Raw genomic sequence first — 17,629 nt, forward strand, 5'->3', positions numbered from 1 at the left:
AAAAAAGCGTTAATCAAATCAAAATATATTTGAGATTCTTCAAAGTAGCCACAGATTGCCTTGACAGCTTTGCACACTCTTGCCATTCTCTCAACCAGCTTCATGATGTAGTCATCTGGAATGCATTTAAATTAACAGGTGTGCCTTGTTAAAAGTTCATTTGTGGAAATACCATTCCAAGATGGCGTAGCAGTCAGACGTCTTTGTCTTGTCCCGTCCCATGTAAATATATTTTTATATATTTTTCTTCGCATTCTTTTTAATATTTTTCCTAAACCTCAACTTCAAAATACTCTCCTGCAACCCGCCTCACCCAATGTGGTGTGGATCTGTTTTTTTTCTAAAGTATTTCTATTTACCTCTGAACTGGAATACATCAGTCATCTAACCACTGCTAGCGGTCATCAGCTAACCACTGCTAGAGGTCATCAGCTAACCACTGCTAGCGGTCATCAGCTAACCTTTAGCTCGGAAAGCTCTCGCCAGTTCGTACAACACGTTTCAAACCAGAGCATACCGGACCTATTTTTCTCTCCATATCCCAGGTATTCCTACCGCAAACTCTGAACCTTTTCATCTGGATCGTGGCAGCTAGCTAACCGCAACCCGGGTTGACTACTCCTGGCTAACGTTTCCGTCCCGGAACAAGCACCAGCTAGCCCATGCTAGACCCATCTCCCGGCTAGGGCTCCTGGGCTACTCCAGAAGCCCACTCCTCGGATACAATATCCAGACCCCTTCTACTGCCAGTACGGGGCATGGAACCCTGCCGATCCTTCATGACTGGAATACCAACGTAATCTGCCCGAGGAGCCCAACAGGCCCCTCAGGCGCGACACCCACCAAAGGCCCATTCTGCTAACGGCGGCCTGCTAGCTATTTATAGCATATTGGACTGTTAGCTGATCCATGGGCCAGTTTCTTGGACCACTATACCCATTTTGCAAATTGGACTTGGACCCCTCTGTACTTGGAACCCTACTAATTCCACAACTAGTCTATCGACATCACTGCACAAAGAGGCAAAAACAGACTTCCTCCATCGTGATGTCCCTCTAAGGCCCTTCTGCTAGCTTGCTAGCCCCGGCCTGCTAACTGTCTGAAATGCAATGTCTCCAGCCAGCCCAACCACTCACTGGACCCATATGTTCACTTGGCTACACATGCCTCTCTCTAATATCAATATGCCTTGTCCATTTCTGTCCTGGTTAGTGACTACTGTCTTATTTCACTGTAGAGCCTCTAGTCCTGCTCAATATGCCTTAACCAACGATGTTGTTCCACCTCGCACATATGCGATGACATCACCTGGTTTAAAACGTCTCTATAGACTATATCTCTCTCATCATTACTCAATGACCAGGTTTACCTCCAATGTACTCTCTTCCTACCATACCTTTGTCTGTACATTATGCCTTGAATCTATGCTATCGTGCCTAGAAACCTGCTCCCTTACTCTCTGTTTCGAACGAACCAGTTCTTATAGCCTTTAGTCGTACCCTTATCCTACTTCTCCTCTGGTGATGTAGAGGTGAATCCAAGACCTGCAGTGCCTAGCTCCACTCCTACTCCCCAGGTGATCTCATTTGTTGACTTTGTGACCGTAAAAGCCTTGGTTTCATGCATGTTAACAATAGAAGCCTACTCCCTAAGTTTACTTTATTCACTGCTTTAGCACATTCTGCCAACCCGGATGTCTTAGCCGTGTCTGAATCCTGGCTTAGGAAAACCACCAAAACCCCTGAAATTTCCATCCCTAACTATAACATTTTCCACCAAGATAGAACTGCCAAAGGGGGCGGTGTTGCAATCTACTGCAGAGAAAGCCTGCATAGTTCTGTCTTACTATCCAGGTCTGTACCAAACAATTTGAGCTTCTACTTCTAAAAATTCACCTTTCCAGAAACAAGTCTCTCACCATTGTCGCTTGCTATAGACCACCCTCTGCCCCAGCTGTGCCCTGGAGACCATATGTGAATTGATTGGCCCCCATCTATCTTCAGAGCTCGTGCTGCTAGGAGACCTAAACTGGGACATGCTTAACACCCCGGCCATCCTACAATCTAAGCTTGATGCCCTCAATCTCACACAAATTATCAATGAACCTACCAGGTACAACCCCAAATCCGTAAACACGAGCACCCTCATAGATATCATCCTAACTAACTCGCCCTCCAAATACACCTCTGCTGTTTTCAACCAAGATCTCAGCGATCACTGCCTCATTGCCTGCATCCGTAATGGGTCTGCGGTCAAACGACCACCCCTCATCACTGTCAAACGCTCCCTAAAACACTTCAGCGAACAGGCCTTTCTAAACGACCTGGCCAGGGTATCCTGGAATGACATTGACCTCATTCCGTCAGTAGAGGATGCCTGGTTATTCATTAAAAGTGCCTTCCTCACCATCTTAAATAAGCATGCTCCATTCAAAAAATGTATAACTAGGAATAGATATAGCCCTTGGTTCACTCCAGACCTGTCTGCCCTTGACCATCACAAAAACATCCTGTGGTGTTCTGCATTACCATCGAATAGCCCCCGTGATATGCAACTTTTCAGGGAAGTTAGGTACCAATATACACAGACAGTTAGGAAAGCTAAGGCTAGCGTTTTCAAGCAGAAATTTGCATCCTGTAGTACAAACTCAAATGTTCTGGGACACTGTAAAGTCCATAGAGAATAAGAGCACCTCCCAACTGCCCGCTGCACTAAGGCTAGGAAACAATGTCACCACCGATAAATCCACAATAATTGAGAATTTCAATAAGCATTTTTCTACGGCTGGCCATGCTTTCCACCTGGCTACCCCTACCCCGGTCAACAGTCCTGCGCTCCCCACAGCAACTCGCCCAAGCCTCCCCACTTCTCCTTCACCCAAATCCAGAAAGCTGATATTCTGAAAGAGCTGCAAAATCTGGACCCCTACAAATCAGCCGGGCTAGACAATCTGGACCCTCTTTCTGAAATGATCTGCCGAAATTGCAACCCCTATTTCTAGCCTGTTTAACCTCTCATACCGTCTAAGATTCCCATAGATTGGAAATATGCCGCAGTCATCCACCTCTTCAAAGGGGGGGACACTCTTGACCAAAACTGCTACAGACCTATATCTATTCTACCCTGCCTTTCTAAGGTCTTTGAAAGCCAAGTTAACAAACAGATTACCGACCATTTTGAATCTCACCATACCTTCTCCGCTATGCAATCTGGTTTCAGAGCTGGTCATGGGTGCACCTCAGCCACGTTTAAGGTCCTAAACGATATCATAACTGCCATCGATAAGAGACATTACTGTGCAGCCGTATTCGTCGACCTGGCTAAGGATTTCGACTCTGCCAATCACAACATTCTTATTGGCAGACTCAACAGCCTTGGTTTCTCAAATGATCGCTTGGTTCACCAACAACTTCTCCGATAGAGTTTAGTATGTCAGATCGGAGGGCCTGTTGTCCGGACCTCTGGCAGTCTCTGGGGGTGCCACAGGGTTCAATTCTCAGGCCAACTCTTCTCTGTATATATCAATGTCGCTCTCGCTGCTGGTGATTCTTTGAGCCACCTCTACGCAGACGACACCATTCTGTATACCTCTGGCCCTTTGTTGGACACTGTGTCAACTAACCTCCAGATGAGCTTCAATGCCATGTTCCTTCCGTGGCCTCCTACTGCTCTTAAATGCAAGTAAAACTAAATGCATGCTCTTTAACCGATCGCTGCCCGCCCACCCATCCAGCATCACTACTCTGGATGGTTCTGACTTAGAATATGTGGACAACTACAAATACCTAGGTGTCTGGTTAGACTGTAAACTCTCCTTCCAGACTCACATTAAACATTTCCAATACAAAATTAAATCTAGAATCGGCTTCCTATTTCATAACAAAGCATCCTTCACTCATGCTGCCAAACATCATAAAACTGACCATCCTACCGATCCTAGACTTCTGCGATGTCATTTATAAAATAGCTTCCAATACTCTACTCAGCAAACTGGATGCAGTCTATCAAAGGGCCATCCGTTTTGTCACCAAAGCCCCATATACTACCCACCACTGCGACCTGTATTCTCTCGTTGGCTGGCCCTCGCTTCATACTCATTGCCAAACCCACTGGCTCCAGGTAATCTACAAGTCTCTAAAAGGTAAAGCCCTGCCTTATCTCAGCTCACTGGTCACCATAGCAGCACCCACCCGTCGCACGAGCTCCAGCAGGTATATCTCACTGGTTACCCCCAAAGCCAATTCTTCCTTTGGCCGCCTCTCCTTCCAGTTCTCTGCTGCCAATGACTGGAACGAACTGCAAAAATCTCAAACTGGAGACTCCCTCTCTAGCTTTAAGCACCAGCTGTCAGAGCAGCTCACAGATCTCTGTAAATAGCTCATCCAATCTACCTCATCCACATACTGTATTTATTTATCTTGCTCCTTTGCACCCCAGTATCTCAACTTGCACATTCATCTTCTGCACATCCTACCATTCCAGTTTTTAATTGCTATATTGTAATTACTTTGCCACCATGGCCTATTTATTGCCTTACCTCTCTTATCCTACCTCATTTGCACATGCTGTATATAGATTTTTCTTGATTATATGTTTCTTCAATAAGTAACTGTTGTTGTATGCGTCTCACTGCTTTGCTTTATCTTGGCCAGGTCGCAGTTGCAAATGAGAACTTGTTCTCAACTAGCCTACCTGGTTAAATAAAGGTGAAATATATATTTTTAAATTAAATTTTAAAAAATGCTTCCCTTAATGCGTTTGAGCCAATCAGTTGTGACAAGGTAGGGATGGTATAAGATAACCCTTTTGGTAAAAGACCAAGTCCATATTATGGGAAGAACAGCTCAAATAAGCAAAGAAAAACGACAGTTCATCATTACTTTAAGACATGAAGGTCAGTCAATGTGGAAAATGTCAACAACCTTAAGTTTCTTCAGTCGCAAAAAACATCCAGGTCTATGATTAAACTGGCTCTCATGAGGACTGCTACAGGAAAGCAAGACCCAGAGTTACCTCTGCTGCAGAGGATAAGGTCACTTGACCTCTGAAATTGCAGCCCAAATAAATGCTTCAGAGTTCAACAGACACATCAACATCAATTGTTCAAAGGAGTCTGCGTGAATCAGGCCTTCGTGGTTGAATTGCTCCAAAGAAACCACTACTAAAGGATACCAATAAGAAGAAGAGACTTGCTTATGTTTCTTGGCCCAAGCAATGGACATTAGACCGGTGGAAATTTGTCCTTTGGTCTGATGAGTCCAAATGTGGGACTATTGGTTCCAGCCGCCGTGTCTTTGAGACGCAGAGTAGGTAAACGGATAATCTCCACGTGTGATTCCCACCGTGAAGCATGGAGGAGTGATGGTGTGGGAGTGCTTTGCTGGTGACACTGTCAGTGATTCATTTAGAATTCAAGGCACACTATACTAGCATGGCTGCCGCAACATTCTGCAGCAATACCCCATCCCATCTGGTTTAAGCTTAGTGGGACAATCATTTGTTTTTTAACAGGAAAATGAACCAAAACACACCTCCAGGCTGTGAACGTGCTATTTGACCAATGAGAGTGATTGAGTTCTGCATCAGATGACCTCTCCCCAATCAAACGACCTCAACCCAACTGAGATGGTTTGGGAAGAGTTGGACTGCAGAGTGAAGGAAAAGCAGCCAACAAGTGCCCAGCAAATGTGGGAACTCCTTCAAAACTTTTGGAAACACATTCCTTATGAAGCTGGTTGAGAGAATGCAGAGTGTGCAAAGCTGTCATCAAGGCAGAGGGTAGCTACTTTGAAGAATCTCATGTGTACTGGTTCTGTACATCATTAAATGTATAAGTCCAAAAATGTATGTAGAAACTAAGGATTCTAGCTTTAAAACACTGTAGTTTCTCCTTCACTGGTCCATCAATCTTTGCTTTCCTTTGCCAGTTTGGGACTGGAAGAAAGAGCTAGAGAAAATGGAAGAGAAGTCAGAAACATAAATCTCGACTGTCAAAAAGGCAAAGGTATACAGAGTCATAGCTAGCTAGATTTCTATTTAGGTAGGTGTCAACTTGAATTTTGAGTCAGAATTAGGGTGTTAGGTCTAGTGACAAAACCTGGACGCTGTGCCACAATTCTACTGTTTGATAATGGTGCTCACTTTATGAACCATGCTATTTTGATCAACTGAATTGAAATATGTGCATAAATATCTTCCTTAATAGGTTGTGAATAAGGTATGTCAATGTCTGATAAACCGTTTGCGATCATTTCTCTCTGGGAGCTCCCACAAATCTGTGGGACCAGAACGGTTTGACGCTTCGTCCATTTCAGGTGGTATTATCTTGTTCAATCATAAACGATTAGGGTATCACCTCGAAGTTCACTGACGTCTGGAATGAGTTTTGTGGAGGAGCAAGCTAAAATAAAAATAAAATGCCTAAGTGATAAGGTAAGCAAGCTTCCATCTACATGACTCAAACGCATATCACTAGGTAGCTAACGCGTTAAACAGCTCAGATACTTTGGAACAGTTTGCATGCGGAATTGTTGAAGCGATCATATTTACTGCGAGTAGGTCGATATCGTTTATTGTATAACCTCTGAAAATGTAATGTTGATTGGTCGTTCCTCCTTGAGATATGAGTTTTTGTTTGTTAATCAGAGTTCACCTGTGTTGTTGGTCCCATTTTTGTAAAAGGCTTCGTCACATTGACCTGTGCATTAATTAGCACAACATTCAAGTGCGCTTGAAGTTACTTGGATAATGTCGAAGAGACTGGCTGTACTAAAACGTTAAAGTTACTTACGCTATGCTTCGCTGCATGTTATCTTGCAGTTTTCCGTTGTGGTCAATTGTATTTAAATGCAAATTCCCTGCTTAACACTGAAATTAAACCAACACCACACGGACATTACCTGTGCAGAAATGCGATTGAAATGTTCGGTGCCAAAGTGACTTCGGACGATTCTCCCAGGGAAATGTTTTTTGAGCCATTAGCAGCTGTGATACTGTCTCCAGCTGGAGTGGAGTCGTATCGCTACAGCGCGATACTGGTGATTTATGGGGATGCTTTATTAGTCTTTAGGTAGACCAAATAGTTTTATTTTTTTATATTCATAAAGCACAGGACAACAATTTGACAAGTGAAATATTTGATAATACATAAACTACATCTCTGTTGAAGATTGTAGAAAGTTCACTGTTCATACAATTCATCATACATATCATACAGTTGCAATTTATCTGCTCTATACATGAAGTGCTTTGTTACACAAACATATTATAAAACGACCTCAATGGGAACAATACTATTATAAAATTGTAACTTCAATAACAGCCTTTTCAGCAAAAAACTACAGACAAAGACCTATTATAATGTCAAAAGAGGAAATTCTCTCCTGCATTTCTCCTCCTCTGACTCTACTCTCCATCAACATTTCCCACATTTCTCTCTCCTGTTTTGATCCCACTCTCTTTTGCTCCCAGTCCCACACGAAGGGTGGTGGTTCTGTTCACATTGTTCAAACCCCACTCTGAGCCAACCTTGGTTGGCCAGCCGTTGGGGTGGAGGTGTAAAGCAGCAGTGGTGGAAGGTGGAAGGACTGCTGAGAGTTCACTCGGGTTAGAGCTCCCAGGAGGAGGGGGCACAGAAAGGAAAGGTAAGTGTCCCTGAAGATAGTGGGACTGAGGGAACGGGATGGGCTTCTGGAGGCAGTACGGAAGCAGGAGAGGGTGTGTGACACACTGGAGGGCTGTCAATCAAAAGAAACACAGACAGACACCACACACAGTTAGTCAGTCGCATACACATTGATTTACATCAAAAGATGGCACAAATATCTTGAGGACAAGGGGCTATATGTATTAAGCATCTCAGAGTAGGAGTGCTGATCTAGGATCAGTTCCCTCTTGTCCATATAATCTTATTCATTGTAATCTGAAAGGCAAAACAGCACTCCTAATCTGAGAAGATACAGCCCCTGAAAAAAAATCTTGGAGCCCAAAATGAGCACTGAGTAACGTCAAATCAATTGAAGCGGAATGATATGATCAATCATCAATATGGTGGGGTGTGTTGTCATGTGGTTTTATGGGAGGGAGGTTTGGGTTCTTACCTCTGTCCATCATGGCCCCTCTCCCTCCTCCACACAGTGGGGCCTCAGTCACCCCACCCTCAGGGAGGGGGAACGGAAGAGGGGCACTCTGTACCAGCTGGGAGGGACAAGGATGGTATGGAGATGGTCAAAAAGAGAAGGTGTTTTCATAACATTACATCCTTATATGCAAAGAGGTTGGTATGGTAGGATATGTGTAATTATCTGTGTCCTAAATGGAACCCTATTCCCTGTATAGTGCACTACTTTTGCCCATAGCTCTTTTATAGGGAACCGGGTGCTATTTGGGACGCACACCTTGAGATAAACGGGGGATATAATGACCTGGTGGCAAGGTGGGTACCCTGGGTAGTTAACCAGGATCAGTTTACTGAAGTTAAACTTGTAGGTGAATCTCTTCCCTTTGGTCTTATGAAGAATCCTCTTATTGTAGTAGTACCTGTTGGTAACAAAGAAGGAGCAACAGTAGTATTGACACTATGTGTAGCAGTGGAGGCTGTTGAAGGGAGGACGGCTCATAATAATGTCTGGAACTGAGCAAATGGAACGGCATCAAACCATGTGTTTGTGTTTAATACCATTCCACTGATGCCGCTCCAGCCATTACCACGAGCCCTTCGTCCCCAATTAAGGTGCCACCAACCTCCTGTGATATGTAGCCTGATCCACCATCCTGACTTCACTAAGGTCGCGAGATCAGGATGGTTGAACGAGGCTACTGTATGTGAGCTTAGCGTAAGAGTCTGTGTGTGCGTGCGTGCATGACTTGTGTGTTTGTGGAATTACAGTTACATCTGTAAAACATCATCATCATCACCATTTGAGTGTGTTATGTCACCTCACCTCAGTGCTCTGCTCAGCTTGTCATAGTTCATGTGGGGTTTGCCTTTCCTTTCTCCCCACAGCCTCGCCAGCCTCTCAGGGTCTCTGATGACAAACTCCCCCCACTCTCCCCCCCATCCGATCGCCCCGCCCTCACCCCGCCCAAGGAGTTCCAACAGGAAGTGCCACAGCTGTACCTGTCTGGAGCCAGGTGACCATGCAGGCTTGTATGCCCAATCAGGGAATAACACTGCTAACAGGAAGAGACAGGAGGAATCGTTAGATTGAACACACAGGCTCTTTATCAGTTTGTTTTTCTTCCATTCCTTGCATCCTCTCTCCTCACCTACTTCTCAACCGTATTGTAGTAGAAGGTCAGAGGTCCTTTCCTTCGGACCTTCGTCTCCAATTAGTTTTGAGAAGGACGAGAGGAGAGAGTATGCGAGCAAATCAAGGAAATACGATTGAGATTTGCTTGCAGAGAGAAATGCATAGACACAGACACCTACGTAGACCACGCAAACCTCAATTTGCAATGATAGCAAATGCATTGTAAAATGTGCGCACACACTACCTGCCCAGTGCCTAAATTATGTAATTACTTACTCAAATGTTTTAGGGACACAATATAAAGTGGAACCCTTACTTCTGCTCCAATATGGTGAGGGAAGGGATCCTATAGAGGTGTGACAGTTACACTGCATCTGTAAAATATCATCATCGTCATCTTTATCTTCGTCGCCATAATCATCATTATCATCATCACTACCACAATGAAGTCATATATTCAAGAACATCTGTAAAGTTGTTTTATTATCTTCATTACCACAGTAAGGTATTGAAATAAGGTATATAACTTTCTTTCATCTTTCTTTATGAAGTGGATGACAAATGACAGTAACAGTCACAGCAGAAATGCAGTCAATAATAATAATATTAGAAAACTTCAAATGTGTAAAGATATGTTTTCTATAAATGTCAAATATTTATGTTAAGATGTTACAGTAGAAATCCAATGTCATCCTAAGCAGCTGATTCCTCTTCACACTGAAGTAATATGATTGCATCATCATTGTTGATGGCCTCCAAAAATACCATTCCACCAACCTAGACTGAAACGTGCATTTAATCATGGGACATCATGGGACATCTTAAAATGTAATTAGTTTGTTTGTAAAATGCTCACATTTAGAAAGGAAAGCAGATAATTTCATGTCATTTGTAGTTTCGTTACAACTTCTTAGCAAATAGGTATACAGTACAGTTATAAGAACCAACAAACAATTGTAGCATGAAAGCAGAATCGCCCATCACAGCACACAGCTGAACTGAGGATGTTTTTACTAAACAACCTATACGATTCCTCCAATTTCAGGAACAGAATAGAATCGAATAACTTTATTATTCCCTTGAGTTAACTTCTTATTTTTTGGAGTGGTTAAAAAATAAACAAACACAAGCAGAGGAGGAAATGTGATATAAGAGTGGTGCTATAGTTACCTCTGTGGCCAGTGTTGCAGAAATGTAGGCTGATGCTTCTCCAGATGAGCAGAGAAGAGCAGTTTGTCTGTTAGTCCCCTTGGCGAAGTCTGGACAGATTGAGGGACAGCAGTCTGTCAGAATCAAGCTTATACCCCCATCCCATCTACCTTTCTCTCCTACCCTCCTCCTTCCTCGCTCTCCACGCCTTCCACTGTTCTTCTTTCCTACCATCCAATGATCTAGAGTTAAACTAAAGAGATCGCTATGATTGCCAGTGTGGTGACATTCAAAATGATGTCAAAATGTACATATTTATGTATTTGTTTGTCAGGGACCATGTACAATTGCACCAGATTTAGCTAAATTGCTCATTTTCATCTGTAGTCCCTGGGCAGAAAACAATCATCAATACATCATTACAATGCTACGATATAACACACTATTAATATAAACAATATAACAAATCATAATATACAACAATAGACAATATAATGATAATATTACATCAGAGTTTAAATGTCCCGTTGGTCCTACAGTATCTAACAACAGAAGAGTCCAAGCAATCCATATGGGCTCTGGTCGAAAGTAGTACACTGTAAAGGGAATAGGATTCCTTTTAGGACGCAGTCTGTTTTCACCTATGAATAGTGTCTTTGATCAAGGAACAGCAAGGCAGACAGTATAAGTAAAGTTAGGGGGAGATGGGCTCTGATGATACTGGCTATCTCAATCGCAGTATACATGAATGTTTCATTGAAACGTCGTCAAAGGTGATTAGGCGCATACTGTGTCCGGGCCTCTGTCCTTTTCAAGTGTTAAAAATAAGATTTACAATAACACTTCTAATGCAGCAATGGTTGCTGAAGAGCACTTTATTCTCGATATAGCAATGGTTTGAAAAAGGTGTGGAATCAGTGCACCCTTCCCGCCCGCTGTCCCCTCAGATACGATAGCTGACACCGGAGGCTTTTAATTCCAGTGTAAATACAAATACTCTTCCAGACAGACATCAATTATGCATGCTGCTAATTGAGTTGAATGTTGTGCTTTGAGCAGTCTTGGGACTCCGGGTCACATGCGGGTGGATCGCCTGAAACCAGACACACATGCATGCACCCCACACACACATACAGAGCCCATGGCAGCCCAAAAGGGCTACACTGGTGACACAGCCTACGGTGGACATGGATCACACACAGAGTTACAGATACAAGAGGCATTGAAGTCATCATTGGGGGTCTCAAAAATATGTTTCAGTTTGGTGTAAAATTCCTTGTTTTTTTCCCCCTCTGACTCCGCATGCTATTGGACCAGTCAGTCGTCAACATTTCAATGCTCATTTAAAAACCCAACTGGCATACAGGAATTTGGTTTTACAACAACTTGCTCTGAGCTTCTTCTCCTCTTTCAATAGTATGTACTGGATGCATTCCAAATGGCCCCCTATTCCCTACATAGTGCACTTTTTTTGACCAGACCGGCCCTGGTCAAAAGTAGTGCACTATAAAGGAATAGGGGGCCAGTTCAGACGCTGAATATGTCCACTGTGACTAAACTTATCATAGTGTTTTGTATGTATGTGCATGAATGGGATGGGGGGGGCTAAATAAGGATTACCTTCTTCTAAAAGGACTACTGTTTGTTTTACAGCTGACGACCCAGAAGCTTAATCTGCTACTTAGCTTAGCCTCTGTTCAATCTCTTTCCGCGACTTTTCATGCCTCCGTCCTCTCCTCCTCTCTCTCCCTTCAAACCGTCCATTTAAATCCTTTCCTCACCCAATTTCTCTTCCTTTTTTCCCACTCTCCTCTTTTTTTCCTTTCACTGACACAGAGATAGTTTTGTGAGTGAAGGGATATGGTGAGAGAACTGTTTATGATACAGGTTGATGATCCCATAGTATGTATGAGAGAGGAAAGTGTGGTCGCGTTCCAAATGGCTACCTATTTTCTATGGGCCCTGGGAAAAAGTGGCCCACTACAAAGGGTATAGGATGCCATTTGGGATGCTGAAGCCTGTATGGGAGACAGGATGATGGTATTGTGTGGGATGAGGGTCATGCTGCAGGTCTTAGGGTCAAATCCTGTTAGGAGTAAGAGGGATGAAGGTTTTAGTGTTTTTTCAGGGCCTAGTATTCAGTCATGGCAATGAGTTTAGTGGGAACATCAGTTCTCATCATGTGTGTATGTGAGAATGGAAAGTGTAAGTTTGTGGCTTTATCCCAAATGGTACACTGTTCCCTATGCAGTGCACTACTTTTGACCAGAGCCCTGGTCAAAAGTAGTGCACTATATAGGGAATGGGTTGCCATTTGTGACAAACACGTGTGTGTTGAACAGGACCCAGATTACCGCCCCACTCTTTTTTTGCTAATGCCCTCTGAGCTAAAGCCACTTAAACCCAGAAGGTTACAGGACCAATAGTCTTTTCCTCCCTCTTTCCTTGAATGTGTCCCAAATGGCACCTTATTCCATGTATAGTGCAGGCCCCGGTCAAAAGTAGTGCACTACATAGGGTATAGGTTGCCATTTGGGATGCACACCTTTTCTCCCCAAAAAACACTTGTCTGTCTTTTTTCCTGCTGACTCTTCTCTCACCCTCCCTCTCCCACTCTCTCTCCAGGGAGCTTGTGGTTTTTGAAAGGTTTCTCAATGTTCCTAATCCTTCCATCTCTTTGTCGGGGAAAAAATATATCCGCATGAAACTCAAGAAGAGCCCAAAAGGAGCTAGGTTAGGTGTGTGTGTGTGTGTGTGTGTGTGTTGTGTGTGTGAGATCATAAAACATGTGTGCACCTTTGGTTCACTGGTGTACATCACAAGGCATAATGGAACTGCTCAAAACTTTTAATTTGGATAGAATGTAACTGGATCGTTCCTCCAATTTGGTGCCGTTTGAGAAGTGTAACTGTTAAAAAATATATATATATATTGAATATCACCTAATTTTAACATTGTCATAAAACTCATATGTTTTTATTATTATTTCAAAACAAATCCAATTTTATTTGTCACATACACATGGTATGCAGATGTTAATGCGAGTGTAGCGAAATGCTTGTGCTTCTAGTTCCGACAATGCAGTAATAACCAACGAGTAATCTAGCTAACAATTCCAAAACTACTACCTTATACACACAAGTGTAAAGGGATAAAGAATATGTACATAAAGATATATGAATGAGTGATGGTACAGAGCGGCATAGGCAAGATGCAGTAGATGGTATCGAGTGCAGTATATACATATGAGATGAGTATGTAAACAAAGTGGCATAGTTTAAAGTGGCTAGTGATACATGTATTACATAAAGATGCAGTAGATGATATAGAGTACAGTATATACGTATACATATGAGATAAATAATGTAGGGTATGTAAACATTATATTAAGTAGCATTGTTTAAAGTGGCTAGTGATATATTTTACATCAATTCCCTTCAATTCCCATTATTAAAGTGGCTGGAGTTGAGTCAGTGTGTTGGCAGCAGCCACTCAATGTTAGTGGTGGCTGTTTAACAGTCTTATGGCCTTGAGATAGAAGCTGTTTTTCAGTCTCTCGGTCCCAGCTTTGATGCACCTGTACTGACCTCGCCTTCTGGATGATAGCGGGGTGAACAGGCAGTGGCTCGGGTGGTTGTTGTCCTTGATGATCTTTATGGCCTTCCTGTGACATCGGGTGGTGTAGGTTTCCTGGAGGGCAGGTAGTTTGCCCCCAGTGATGCGTTGTGCAGACCTCACTACCCTCTGGAGAGCCTTACGGTTGTGGGCGGAGCAGTTGCCGTACCAGGCGGTGATACAGCCCGACAGGATGCTCTCGATTGTGCATCTGTAGAAGTTTGTGAGTGCTTTTGGTGACAAGCCAAATTTCTTCAGCCTCCTGAGGGTGAAGAGGCGCTGCTGCGCCTTCTTCACGATGCTGTCTGTGTGGGTGGACCAATTCAGTTTGTCTGTGATGTGTACGCCGAGGAACTTAAAACTTACTACCCTCTCCACTGCTGTTCCATCGATGTGGATAGGGGGGTGTTCCCTCTGCTGTTTCCTGAAGTCCACAATCATCTCCTTAGTTTTGTTGACGTTGAGTGTGAGGTTATTTTCCTGACACCACACTCCGAGGGCCCTCACCTCCTCCCTGTAGGCCGACTCGTCGTTGTTGGTAATCAAGCCTACCACTGTTGTGTCGTCCGCAAACTTGATGATTGAGTTGGAGGCGTGCGTGGCCACGCTGTCGTGGGTGAACAGGGAGTACAGGAGAGGGCTCAGAACGCACCCTTGTGGGGCCCCAGTGTTGAGGATCAGCGGGGTGGAGATGTTGTTACCTACCCTCACCACCTGGGGGCGGCCCGTCAGGAAGTCCAGTACCTAGTTGCACAGGGCGGGGTCGAGACCCAGGGTCTCGAGCTTGATGACGAGTTTGGAGGGTACTATGGTGTTAAATGCTGAGCTGTAGTCGATGAACAGCATTCTCACATAGGTATTCCTCTTGTCCAGATGGGTTAGGGCAGTGTGCAGTGTGGTTGAGATTGCATCGTCTGTGGACCTATTTGGGCGGTAAGCAAGTCAGTTAAAAACAAATTCTTATTTACAATGACAGCCTACCCCGGCCAAACCGAGATGAAGCTGGGCCAATTGTGCATCGCCCTATGGGACTCCTAATCACGGCCAGTTGTGATACAGCCTGGAATCAAACCAGGGTCTGTAGTGTACGGAAATGCAGTGCCTTAGACCGCTGCGCCACTCGGGAGCTCATGTTCATAAACAAAATTTTCCCCATCTCGAGGTTGAATAAAAAAATAACTATAGTAAGTGCCAAATAAAGTAGCAGGGTTAACAGACAGGGTTGACAACTTCTTCTTAAATCAGCCATACATCCCCTTGTCACAGCGTGATTGGAACCAAGGTTGTGTGCAACAGAGTGGAAATGTAATGCAAGCTTCACAAAACATTTTAATTGAACATTTCTAGCCTATCTATGGGTAACAGGGTTGACGACAGTGGAGGCTGCTGAAGGGACAACAGCTCATAATAATGGTCGGAGCGGAGCAAATGGAATGGAATGAAACTCCTGGAAACCATGTGTTTGATACCATTCCACTGATTCCACTCCAGTCATTACCACAAGCCCGTTCTCCCCAATTGAAGGTGCCACCAACCTCCTGTGGTTGACGTTATGCTCGACCAGCTCAGTTTTCCACCACAAAATGCCCAAAAAGAGTAGAACCAGCTCACCTGATTTTACTATTAGATTTTCAATGTTTGTTTTGAAAAGGAATAGTTTCGCCATATTAAAAAATAGTTCAGTTCATGTAACAAGGTTGACGTTAAAATGAGGTACAGACATAAATGAATCACTAATCACATGAAATAAATCAATCTTCAGAAATTACTTTGTCAAAGCAACAAAATAACCAGGGCTTTACGATGATGGTGAAACTTGGATACATTTTGGGATTAAGTGGGTTAAAATCTTCCTAGAAGTGACACAGGGGGAGGGACATGTCAAAATGCAGAATTTTTGCACTTTAACAAGCAAGCCTTTTCATGTAAAACAAAATCTGATTTATTGAATTCTCAATATTGTCTATTGTAAAGGGCACTTAATTTAAAGGGATTCTCTGGTACTTGTTTATACTTTTTATCCAGTAGTCCTGAAAGCAGCACTCACGAGCCAAAAAAGAAAAAAGTTGCTTTCAAGCTAGGGATTTTGTGGCTAATTGAGGTAAAACAATAATTCTGCTCATAGATTTAGCATATTTATAACTGGGTGGTTCAAGCCCTAAATTCTGATTGGCTGACGGCCATGGTATATCAGAACATTTATTTTTTTTACTTGAATTACGTTGGTAACCGTTATGTAATCACGTTGTCGTGCCTAAGAACAGCCCTTAGCCGTGGTATATTCACCATATACCACACCCCCCAGGCCCTATTGCTTAAATGAACAACTGACACATCCAGCCCAAAGCTGGAAGTTTAAAAAAATACTAAGATGCCAAAGGTCGAGCATGTCTAAAATAAGTCTTTTAAAAATAAATATTGGTGCAAAATTTCAATTCAAAATATCAACGGGTTTCAAAAGGCACTCATTTTGTGAAATGACACTAACTACACTGCTCAAAAAAATAAAGGGAACACTTAAACAACACAATGTAACTCCAAGTCGATCACACTTCTGTGAAATCAAACTGTCCACTTAGGAAGCAACACTGATTGACAATACATTTCACATGCTGTTGTGCAAATGGCATAGACAACAGGTGGAAATTATAGGCAATTAGCAAGACACCCCCAGTAAAGGAGTGGTTCTGCAGGTGATAACCACAGACCACTTCTCAGTTCCTATGCTTCCTGGCTGATGTTTTGGTCGCTTTTGAATGCTGGCAGTGTTTTCACTCTAGTGGTAGCATGAGACGGAGTCTACAACCCACACAAGTGGCTCAGGTAGTGCAGCTCATTCAGGATGGCACATCAATGTGAGCTGTGGCAAGGTTTGCTGTGTCAGCGTGGTGTCCAGAGCATGGAGGTGCTACCAGGAGACGGGCCAGTACATCAGGAGACGTGGAGGAGGCCGTAGGAGGGCAACAACCCAGCAGCAGGACCACTACCTCCGCCTTTGTGCAAGGAGGAGCAGGAGGAGCACTGCCAGAGCCCTGCAAAATGACCTCCAGCAGGCCACAAATGCGCATGTGTCTGCTCAAACGGTCAGAAACAGACTCCATGAGGGTGGTATGAGGGCCCGACGTCCACAGGTGGGGGTTGTGCTTACAGCCCAACACAGTGCAGGACGTTTGGCATTTCCCAGAAAACACCAAGATTGGCAAATTCGCCACTGGCGCCCTGTGCTCTTCACAGATGAAAGCAGGTTCACACTGAGCACGTGACAGACATGACAGTCTGGAGACGCCGTGGAGAACGTTCTGCTGCCTGCAACATCCTCCAGCATGGCCGGTTTGGCGGTGGGTCAGTCATGGTGTGGGGTGGCATTTCTTTGGGGGGGCCGCACAGCCTTCCATGTGCTCGCCAGAGGTAGCCTGACTGCCATTAGGTACCGAGATGAGATCCTCAGAACCCTTGTGAGACCATATGCTGGTGCGGTTGGCCCTGGGTTCCTCCTAATGCAAGACAATGCTAGACCTCATGTGGCTGGAGTGTGTCAGCAGTTCCTGCAAGAGGAAGGCATTGATGCTATGGACTGGCCCGCTCGTTCCCCAGACCTGAATCCAATTGAGCAC

At 43.9% G+C, this 17,629-nt stretch overlaps 1 protein-coding gene across 3 annotated transcripts; it reads right to left on the reverse strand.

The window, feature by feature from the left end:
• Nucleotides 1–7,074: 7,074 nt before the first annotated feature.
• Nucleotides 7,075–10,602, reverse strand: LOC110508328 (ETS domain-containing transcription factor ERF-like). 3 transcript variants are annotated; one of them, XM_021588766.2, is made up of 6 exons: nt 10,422–10,602; nt 9,568–9,625; nt 8,943–9,171; nt 8,397–8,538; nt 8,100–8,196; nt 7,075–7,736 (listed from the first exon to the last, which is right to left on the reverse strand). In XM_021588766.2, the coding sequence occupies exons 2-6, from the start codon at nt 9,623–9,625 to the stop codon at nt 7,405–7,407; spliced, it is 858 nt and encodes a 285-aa protein (XP_021444441.1). In that variant the 5' UTR covers nt 10,422–10,602; the 3' UTR covers nt 7,075–7,404. The 3 variants fall into 3 exon arrangements, with proteins under 3 accessions (XP_021444441.1, XP_021444440.1, XP_021444443.1); XM_021588765.2 differs by having other exon boundaries at nt 8,943–9,174; nt 10,422–10,600; XM_021588768.2 differs by having other exon boundaries at nt 8,424–8,538; nt 8,943–9,174; nt 10,422–10,594.
• Nucleotides 10,603–17,629: the final 7,027 nt, after the last annotated feature.

Source organism: Oncorhynchus mykiss, chromosome 28 (assembly GCF_013265735.2).
Source record: "Oncorhynchus mykiss isolate Arlee chromosome 28, USDA_OmykA_1.1, whole genome shotgun sequence".
In the NCBI taxonomy this organism is placed as follows: Eukaryota; Metazoa; Chordata; class Actinopteri; order Salmoniformes; family Salmonidae; genus Oncorhynchus; species Oncorhynchus mykiss.